Here is a 10,951-nt window from a genome sequence, read left to right as displayed (position 1 = left end):
TAAATAAAAGGAAAGTTAATGTCTAAAATAAAGTTGTTTAGTCGGTGTGATTTTGAATGAGACAAACAAATAATTGTTAAAATTGTAATTCAAATTCTTTGTTTTGCTTTTATTTATTTTGTTATTTTGAACATAGTACCGTGAAAGAATTGACTTTACTTCTCGCTTTCCTTCGGGGTAAAAAAAGCTTAATGTTTTTAAAGATTTAGTCATCTTTTAACCAAAAAATAACATTCACAGAAGAAGCCTATTCTTTTCCTGCACACATTTGTTGAAGGTCTTTAGGGCCGACAGACTATAAACCCTATGGCTCATTTGAATGGATAATAATTTTAAAACACATGCATAGCCTACTAAAGTTTTACAAAATTAGTCATAATTTGTTTTTTGCAGAGCGTGCGTTGTGTGTCGATTGAATCATTTTGAAACATATATAAAAGTACACGTGCTGTTGGTATTTGCAGATTAGTGACTATAATCGTGTTTTTGCAGACATGTGGAGAACGAGTGTGTGTGAAGGGTGTAATGAGCTCATTCAGGACAGGTACATGCTCCGCGTGCAGGATGGACTGTGGCACGAGCGCTGTCTGCACTGCGCGTCATGCAGCGAGCCGCTGAAAAACACCTGCTTTCTCCGCAATAAAACCCTGTACTGCAAGCAAGACTACCAAAAGTAAGTCATTCAGACATTCCTTTCTGGTTTTAAACGCAGTTTTTTAACGTTTTTTTATATTTGCTGTTTAAGTTATTGAAATATTTACGTTAAAATCGAATCTCTTCCAGTCTGTAAATGAAGGATATTCCTTCAATAATATAAACATTATTTACAAGCATTACATTTTTCGCAAATTCACTAAATTCCAAAATCATGCAAGAACATGCATAGAAAGTTGTTTGTGCTTTGTATTACTTAAAAAAAATCTAAGAAAAAGAGACGAGAAAAAATTATTATCAGGTTTTTCATATTCCCGATTACACGATGCCTCGTTTGTCCATTCATTTAAGATACATGCTGGTTTCATAATTCATTGACTTCATTAAAAAATCTGTAAGCATTATGTTTATTCCTCTACAAATTACTTTGTAATAAATACATTTTAACGAAATTCACGAAAGCTTTTATTTATAGCACATTCTATAGGCTTGATCGTATAGGTTAATTAATGTAACTAGTCTTGGCCATACTTATTATTACAATTATATAGAATTATAATTTTTTATTTGCACCAAAAAATCGAAATGCTAATATTACACTTCGTAAATTGGCAGTAAAATGTTAAGTTCAATTTAAAGAACTTAAACATCTTCCCCTGTAAAAATGTCTCACCTTGCTGTCAAGAAATGTATATGATGCAGCTTGATAAGGTAAAGTTGTGGAAATATAATTGTAATAAGACTAAATTCTAATGTATTAGAAATTCTGCAATGTTTCATAAATCTGCATTTTAGAATTACTCCACACATGCTATTTTGCACATATTTGAAGGACATTAATTTCATTCCACCTCATAATTTGATCACAAACATTATTTCTATAGTCCAATGGTTTTCCAATGATGTTGTTACTGTGTGTGTGTGTGTGTGTGTGTGTGTGTGTGTGTGTTTGAGTCTATCTATTGGGGGACTTGGCACAGTGCTTCTGAAAGACAAGGTGACTGCGGGAGGAAGGGTCGCGGTGGGCCATGGAATGTGAGGAGGCTTTCATACATATACACACACCATTAGATCAGAAGGACAGCACTACTGACACGCTGTCAAGATGTGTTAAATTAGCAGGACCCATCGACGTGGCAACGGCAAGCTGGGGACAGCATATGGCCACATCGACTCGGTGCATGGACCCCCTACCACCCCCAAAACTCACTTTCTTTCTCATTCACACACTCATATACACATACTCACCTCCAAATAAAAGAAAGTGCATGTGCCAAATTATTACTCGTGGATAGCCATGGACAATACATTTATGCATTTGGCCAAAATGCTAAGTGCAAAGTAACTTTTGGGAACTTTTACTAAATGAACGATCACATTCTATTGGTGTATCCTTTAAAAAGAGCTGAACATATAAAATATCTGGCTTTGAACAACATTTGGTTTTAACCAGTTGAAGACCTGTTCCACTAATTCTCACATGGTGAGATTCACAATTTAAGAACGAGAAGTGACCACTGTGCCCATTATATGTGGCTGATGCTTTTAGGAATATGAAGGAATGGGCCATATGTTCAGGGTAGAGGAGAGTCTTGTGGAAGAGATATGAATGCATACGTGTGTTAGGGAGAGGGTGCATAGGGATCTCTGCATGTCAAGTATATCGAGGCATCTGGATAGGTTGGTGCCCAGTGGTGCCCCTGTTTGATGCCCGTCCGACCGTAAGATATCTGACCTGACCAATTAGCCACATACTCGGTGCTTGGCTAGCACTCCTGCCCAGCGGCCCAGTGCTCAACTTTGGGCTTGGGGATGGGGGGCTAGCTGACCCAGCACTTACTGACCAGGTTAAGGAGTATTGCAAATGGGTCAGCAGGCTGCTCTATTAACTTCACTGTCTTTTAACAGTGATTAATGGGATTTATTGATGCTCATGATTTATTACATAATTGTACCATGTTAAAAACCAAAACTTAAAAACTGTTGTTCAATAGTAAAATCTAATAATCTTTACACTGAAAGTTAAATTATATAACTTAATTTATATCAAATTTATTTAAAAAATCAAGTTTTATTTCAAGCTGATTAGATGAAGTCATATAAAATATAAGTAGATTTTTAAGTCAGTTTAGTTTAAATATAGTCCATATAACTTTTAAAGCCCATTTTATTAAACCTAATATAAAAAAGTAGAAAATATGTAGAGTTTTTACAATGAAGAAAGAAATAAGTATATAATGTTTTCGTCACATTTTTGCATCTCTTGACTTTATACATACACGTAGTATTATTAATATAATACACACAATTTAGTTGTTTTAATATGGCCCACCTTGCAGTTTCTCAGTAATTTCATTCAACTTCAATGCTGAAACTGCAAGTTGTGTCAACACAAAAACAACATTAAAACAACTATGCTGACAAACAATATTTACAGTGTTTTAATACGGTTGTGTCCTGTTGTTTTTCCTTATGACTAGTGCAATACCCAATAGGATTTTTGTGGTTGTGGTATGCAATAAATTGTAAAATAAACAGTAAAAAGTTCTGACGTTTTAGATACAAATGTGTATCTCACAATTAAAACAAAAGCAGATTGCAGATAGATGCATATAATTATATATATTTCTTTTCATCACACATGCTTTCAAATTCTCTCTAAATTTAGAGCGACAATTGCATATAGATTTTTACTATACATTTTTAAATAAACTGAAGTTTTTTTGTGGGTTAAATGCAGGCATGCATTATATTTATTAATTCAAACACAATCTTTAAATGTGGTGCCGGAGCCAATGCCAATATTTTCCTAATGTCACATAAGAGACAAAACGCCATTGACATCCTCTACTATACTGATTCACATACCGTAGATGCTTTGGTATTTAATGGAGGGCTTTTTTCTGTCTATCCTACTGAACTCGCAATGGTTCCCCGAGCAACTGCAGGGCAACACTAATAGTTCTCAACAATGCAAGGCTTTAAGATGTTTCAATTCATACTTATCACAAGAGGATTTTTTCTAACAGTGTGCTGAGACACACTGTCATGGTCCCTTGCACCTAGCTTAGCTATACACATAAAGATAACACCCACGATCAAAAGTCAAAAGCCCATAATTGGTACAAATTGTAACGGAGAGAAAGGAAACTTAAACATCTACATACATATAAGAATGAAGATACTTAAGTCTCCCTGTCGCTCTCAACCCACCTTTCCTGCATCTCAGTGGTTAGAGTCAGTGGCGCAAGCAATGCCAAAGGTCATGGGTTCAATCCCAGGGATTGCACATACTTAGAAAAACAAATGTATAGTATAAAGCAATTTAAGTCACTTTGGATAAAAGCATCTGCCAAATGCATAAATGTAAATGTAATAAGTTGATGCATTGACATCCTTAAATCAGATAATATATATCAGACGATTATAGCCCATCATTTAAAGAAACGCTGTTTGATGAGTCTCATTCAATATTCATTTAGTTCTCGAAATTGAAACATCCTCGACTCCTTTGTAGCCTTAAGAGGTAACCTGTCAGCCTGCTGTCACACCTCTAAAGATGATTATTTTCTTACGTTTTCTTAAGTCTCCCTGTCGCACTCACCCTAAACCTTACTTCAGCTCTGCCCTCTGCCCCCCTCCGGGCGCGGAAATCTCAGGCCAGTTTGACAAACAGAAAATGTGGTGTCTGCCAGGGCAGAACAATGGCAGCGAGGCTCTGGGCCAGCTCTCTCCTTTGTCTGGGTTTGGTTAAGTTGAGTTAAGATCATTCCCTGGACCAGCCTCACCCGCCAGGAGGTGCGATTCTTTCCCTCCGTCTGGAGCCACGGCCTGCAGAGCCCCTTTCTCCATCCTCCCCGGGAGTCCTGCCCTGGACACAGTCATGGAGCCGGCCGCCTCTTTCTTAGCTCCTGAAACCCAGCTCTGGTTGCCAGGCGCTAAGATGCACACTCACCATGCTGGGGGTATGCGTCTGCGTGTTTTGGGGGGCCGAGTTGGGTGGAGGGAATGGCAGGGGAATATGGCAAGTGATGGACGGGGCGACTCAGCAACATTCCAGGAATCTTTAAAGTATATCTGCGTTTAAACATTATAAGAATATTCCCCAATATTCAGAGAATATTCCCCAACAAATGAACAAGTATATACTGAATGTTAACCCATCATCAAGTCACTAGGTATTCACACTGTGCCCCCACTGCCACAAAACGTATTTTCTCTCTTTTTTCATCAGGTTGTTTTTGGTGTGGTGCAAAGGTTGTGAAGAGGTCATCTCTCCGGCCGATCTGGTGATGCGCGCAGGCACTGCCGTGTTCCACCTGCGATGTTTCTGCTGTTGCGTGTGTTCCTGCAGACTGCAGAAGGGGGACCGCTGTGTGCTCATGGGGGACAGGCTGCTTTGTGCCAGAGACTACCAAAACACACTGGCTAGCCCCATCACCTCAGACTCAGGTATTGTTTTGTCATAAAGTGTGCACATTCCAACGATACACTGAGCTTTATCTGAAAGAATCTATACACACAGGCACTGTGATGATTAAACTAGATTAAAGAATGATCTAAGTAACATAGTGAACAAAAGTGAATAAATATATACTTTATAACTTTGATTGAGTGCTGAACCTCAGAAGTTGGATGGGTTTTGTCTCATTTGTGTGGTTTATAATGGAGTATACATGTAGCGTATAGCTACTGTACATTTTTCTCTTATTTCAGTCTTTGTCATTTTAATTCCAGATCCTGTTTATAACAAGTACTATATTGCTACAATATATAAAGCCGGGGAAAAGATTCACAGACAATTTCTAAATTACTTCTGAAGTTACTTTTAATAGTCATGTGTGTAGGTAAAATGTTTTATTCTGTGAACTACAAACAATTTTTCCCCCAAATTTCTAACAAAATATTGTTTAGATTTGCATTTATTTGCAGAAAATGTAAACTGGAGAAATAGGTCAAATGTTACGGACACAGGACTGGAATGGCAACTATACATCGAGAAAAGGCTGATTAGATGGTTTGATTTTAGTTTTTCGTTGGCTGTACATACTGTCATGTGCAAGATTTAAAAAATCTATATTATCTTTTGAAGATCGAGCATACAGTAAATAAATGATTTCAAACCTAGTTAGAGTAATACAGACATACCTGTGTGTATATATATATATATATATATATATATATATATATATATATATATATATCTACAGTATATCTATATATCTACAGTATATCTATATATATATATATCTATCCTGTAGTCCAGTGGTTAGAACATGGCGCTATGAAAGGCCAATGTCACTTTGCATAAAAGCGTTAAAAAGTGCCAAATGCGTAAAATTCTATTTATCAGTGCATTTTTGCATATTTAAGCCTGCAGAATAATTGTACTATCTTTAATTAATTATTTACAGGTATTCTTTTTTAAGGCAGTTCATAAGAACATATATCATTATTTCTAACTACAGGTAAAAGTGAAGATGAAGAGGAGGATGATGAAGAGGGCAACATTAATACAGGACCCAGCGACACCCCAGCAGACGTAGAGCACAAGAGACCTAAAAGGCCTCGTACAATCCTCACAACACAGCAGAGACGAGCTTTCAAAGCCTCATTTGAGGTCTCGTCCAAGCCATGTCGAAAGGTCAGCCATTGCAATACAGAAACATCGGCAAATAAAGTTATAATGTCTTAATAGCTTGAAAGAAACTACTTGTTATTCACTATAGAACTATACAACTATAGAAATAAACAACAACACTTGCATTTGGATATTAAAATACTTATAATATATTTTAAGGTTAATAGTTTGATCATTTGTAAAAAATATATCTTTTTTTGTAGAATCTTTATTTTGAGGAAAAGTTAGGACGGTACATTTTTGTTTGATTCCTCCGTACATTTAAAAATACCCTTTACATGCATTTACCTTTAAAAATTGTTTTGTCTTTTTGTGTAAAAAGATTCTCGACCCCAGCCACAGCTGGTCTGAATGCATTGCTGTATCTTTGTTGATCTGATACTCCAGTGGGTCAGTTCATCAGTTAGCCTACATGACCCATAGAGCATGAAGGTCACACTAATACACTATCTGTCTCTTTCTTATTGTAAGGTAAGGGAGACGCTGGCAGCAGAGACAGGACTGAGCGTACGAGTCGTTCAGGTCTGGTTCCAGAACCAAAGAGCCAAGGTAACGTGATGCCAACGGACACACACACACATCCCTTGAAAGAACATTAACTTATGCAATTGATAACAGTGTCTTTCTGCAGCATATGAGCATGCCAATAAGGAAACAAGCTGTGTTATTGCTTCATGTAGGAAACCGATGACATATTATGTATAGATCCTTTAAGATTAGATGTATTTCCTTTCTGGGTAGCCCTGTGTGTGTTCTCCATTTTTTCTTTATATAAAGAAATAGTTTTGTCTTAGGTTTCCCGAAGATGGATCTGTGTATTGTACTTACAGTATGGAAATATGGGTTTGAATATGGCCTAGGTCATGTTCGCATCCTTTTCATGTATATCTAGCAAAATAGCCCAGAACAATACGAAAATAGCCTATTTCATCCAACACAGGACAAGTTGCTTTTTTATTACAGAAATGTTTACAAAATTCTTTATTTTAAACAGTTTTACCTCGTTGTGTCGTTTCAAATGTAGATGAAAAAACTGGCACGAAGACAACAACAGCAGAAGCAAAGTGTGTCCCCTCAGGAGAAAAGAGACAGCCAAGCACAACACACAGGTAGGCCCATGCAAAGTTCATAAAACACAATCAAACAACACATTTTTAGTCTTTCTGATAAATGTTGCCTAAGCTCATCCATTAGATCAATGTATTTAAGTACAAAAAAAAAAACATGCTACACACCCTATTCTAACGTACCTTGCCACCATTTCTATTACAACAGCGCCCTCTTGCGGAGCCCTGCCTACTGATCTCGAATGCACCGGCTCATATGTCTCCCTGTCCCAACAGAACATTAATCTAGAGTCATACAGCTTCAAACTAGACCCCTTTAGACAGGGTCTCACCCCTCCTCAGATGCCTGGAGACTACATGCATCCCTATGGTATAGACACGTACAATGTTCCCAAATACAGGAGTTGGAAACAATGCTTTGTCAATTGAAATAACTGTATTTCCTTTACAGGTTGTGACGCTCTCTATGACAATGCAGACAGTGACCCTCTGTGTCACTTTGAAGACTGTCTGTCGAGCAGCGATCCCTCTCTGTTAACACCAATTGACCGATTGTATTCAATGCAAGATTCGTACTTTACATCTTGAGCATCGTTCAAGACTGAGTGTGTGTACGTGTGTGTGTATATAAAGAGTTTATTTCCAAAATGAGATAACTCTGTTTTTAAATATTTCCCAATTGTTTTATTGCATTCCAATTAATATTAATCAAACTGCAGTAGGTTTCTTTTGATTTAAGCCATAATTACTCAAAAATACAGCTAACTAACACAATAAAAACATGCTATAATAAAAACATGATCTCATTTTGCAAACAAACTCTTCATGTATATATATATATACACATGTATGAATGTATTTGTGCTGCTTGTTTGTGTTTTTTGCTTTTGCATGCAGGACTCCCTGATGGTTGTGTATGAAATGGTAATGTATACTGTAAAATATGTTTTTTGTGTTTGTATTTATTATGTTTTGTGTGTGCACTGGACTGCATTTCAATAAAATGATAACTGAAAAAAAAGGTCTCCAAAATGTATAGAACTTATGTGTCTTCGTATGATTCTGTTTGAAGCATCAGTCAATACTGATATGAAAACAAACATTTGACCAAACTCAAGAGCATACCCAGTCCGGCCTTATATCATGAATGTATATCCTGGATGGCACTTCACCAGACCATTGGGCATAGCATCAGTCTAGATTTAAAATTCAAAGCATCCAGATACCCATACACAGTTTGTGGATCACATACACATTTTTTAGGGCTTGTATATGTGATCACCTAAACAGCCATTCTTCGAAGCTGCCCTTCTGGAATGTTCTATAGATGACGTGGGATAGCACTTGAAGATAATGTCAGGTGAAATGTTAGGCATGCTGCAAAGATAGAAAGCTCATATTGTACCTGTTTGCCTCTTTAATGAACTGACACAGCTCTACTCTGATATCAGGCCCCCAATTGCAGCCCCCGTGTCAATGGGCAAGAACAATATAACTGTCTGTACCCGTCGGTCAAGACAAACAACAGTGTGTGAAAAAAATAATAAAAGCAGAAATTCTAATGGATGTGATGTGTATAATGGGTATAATATTTTAATGGCAACTATAATCGTCTTTATGGGTCTATAATATGTTGGGTCAGTGATCGAATTAAAGGGGGACTGGGGGATCCGGGACCCCCATTAGGCATTAGGGACCCCATAACAAGTAAAAAATAGACTTAGGGGGGTCCCTCAGATATGTATATTTGAGTAAAATTTTTAATGATATTGAAAAATGTGATTAAATTCATGCAATGGATTTGTTAAATTTTGTGAATTCATTATTTACAATTATTGATATTAAGTTTGTTTATGGGCCATTTGTCACGTGATTTTAAATATGAAACGCCAAACAACCGTTCAAATGCCATTTCTGTTCACCAAGCCTGTATTGATTTGATCCAAAATACAGTAAAAGCCTGTTATTTAATGTAAGCCTGTTTTAATAAATATAGTTATGCATATTATGATCAAAGATATTGTGTATTTTGTATAAATTGTATATTTTTGACACGAACCCCCACAAAAAAGGTCTTATGGTGGGGACCCCAGAGGACTTCATTCAATCGAGCACTGTGTTGAGTTCTATTTGTGGGATGTTATCATGGGATGTTGATTTCGTACCCACGCGCCACACAAAATAATTTGCTTTGGTTCAGAACTCCAAGAATGTAGCAGAAATAGACAAATACGTTGTTTACATAAGTTCGAACAAAAAATTGTAGCCCTACCAATTACAAATCATTCTAGAACATCTCATTGGCACGCGCACGGTCTCTCGTGCATTATTGCCGCGAGACTGTCCGTTGGCAGTCGGGAGAAGTCATCAAACGGATATCATACGGTCGCAGCGGGTAGCAATAGCCTCGTTATTATAACGATAGCAGCCAGGGGGTATGCAGTCAGCTGATCGGTTATTTATTGCGCATTTCGTGCCAAGACTGGCTGCAAACGCGCTTCGTCTTTAGCGATTTAATTGGCGTCGTGCTGCGTTGACGCTCGGGCAGATGCGTCTGGTTCCGTACCCTCGCAACATTGTCCTTCTGTGCTGAAATGCTGAAGAGGTCTGAAGCTCCGCACTGCTTAACAAACACAAACGCAAGGTTTTAACGGCGCCACAACACAGATCCAATTTAAAACATTTTGATTTAAGTGTCTACTGAAGTCCGTTTGTTAGAAGTTCACTGTAGGAAGACAGTGATTCGTGCACTGACACCTTCTGAGTTAAAAATAACGTGATTGGTTTGGTTGTCATAAGAGGCCATATTAAACCCAGTTCCATGTTTAGTTTTCCTGTAAACTCGCAATCTAGAGATGATCAAGCGATCATGAGAAAGAGTAATCTAACCATTCTCTGGAATAAACAGAAGGGGGCACTGTTGAGCTACAGTGCTGTTGGTTCTGAGGATGAGCCACTTTTTAAGTTTATGCATGTAGCTATATAGATTTTGTTGCTGGTTGTTGTGATCTTAAAAAAACTGCAATTCTGAATGTGTATTTTTAATCCGGTGTCCAGACAGGTGCGTGTGGTCTCTCCTCTTAGTCTGAATCCCTCTTTACCCTTACAATGGGGTCTTGTTGAATTATTTTTAACATTATATTGTGAAGTATCACAAATAATCCCATTGCAGTTGAATGTCACCCCCCTTTTGTATTCGGTGGTGGCTTAATGAACTGCACTAAAGGCCATGACACCTACAAATCTACAGGTAGGGTCATATTATCTGCTCATAGCCACCTGGACATTTCTGCTCTTAGTATATAGCCAGCTGTATATATTGTTCAAAGTACAAATCTACTGTCAATTTACCTGCACATCTGATGGCACATGGACATATTTCTTTCTATTAATGTGTGCACGTTAAAAAAAACGAAGGAAAAGGGGTCCTGTAGTCTTGTCTAATTTAGTTTTCTCTTCCTAAAATATCTTTAAAATGTTTGTTCTCCTGAAACTTATTCGGAAGAGAAAAAACAACGGTTAGGTAAGATTACAGGAGAGAATGCGAGGACAATTGTTTTTCTTGACCAATATTATTTTACATAAGGAC

At 37.4% G+C, this 10,951-nt stretch overlaps 1 protein-coding gene across 1 annotated transcript; it reads left to right on the top strand.

Moving 5' to 3' along the window:
- Positions 1 to 488: 488 nt before the first annotated feature.
- lmx1a (LIM homeobox transcription factor 1, alpha) lies at positions 489 to 8,374 on the top strand. The gene is made up of 7 exons (XM_079475572.1): positions 489 to 673; positions 4,889 to 5,106; positions 6,123 to 6,298; positions 6,767 to 6,844; positions 7,320 to 7,404; positions 7,571 to 7,732; positions 7,814 to 8,374. Exons 1-7 carry the CDS (start codon positions 495 to 497, stop codon positions 7,948 to 7,950), a joined length of 1,035 nt encoding a protein of 344 aa, XP_079331698.1. The 5' UTR covers positions 489 to 494; the 3' UTR covers positions 7,951 to 8,374.
- Positions 8,375 to 10,951: the final 2,577 nt, after the last annotated feature.

This window comes from Barbatula barbatula, assembly GCF_947034865.1.
Source record: "Barbatula barbatula genome assembly, chromosome: 15".
NCBI lineage: Eukaryota > Metazoa > Chordata > Actinopteri > Cypriniformes > Nemacheilidae > Barbatula > Barbatula barbatula.
Note: the sequence above shows the minus strand (reverse complement) of the source record. Positions and strands in the feature narration are given on the sequence as shown.

Bases quoted from the DNA above. Each gene is read 5' to 3' on its own strand.
- lmx1a (XM_079475572.1), top strand. From the start codon at position 495: ATGTGGAGAACGAGTGTGTGTGAAGGGTGTAATGAGCTCATTCAGGAC. The intron at 674-4,888 runs GTAAGTCATTCA...TTTTTTCATCAG, and splicing joins TGCAAGCAAGACTACCAAAA to GTTGTTTTTGGTGTGGTGCA. The intron at 6,845-7,319 runs GTAACGTGATGC...TTTCAAATGTAG, and splicing joins TCCAGAACCAAAGAGCCAAG to ATGAAAAAACTGGCACGAAG.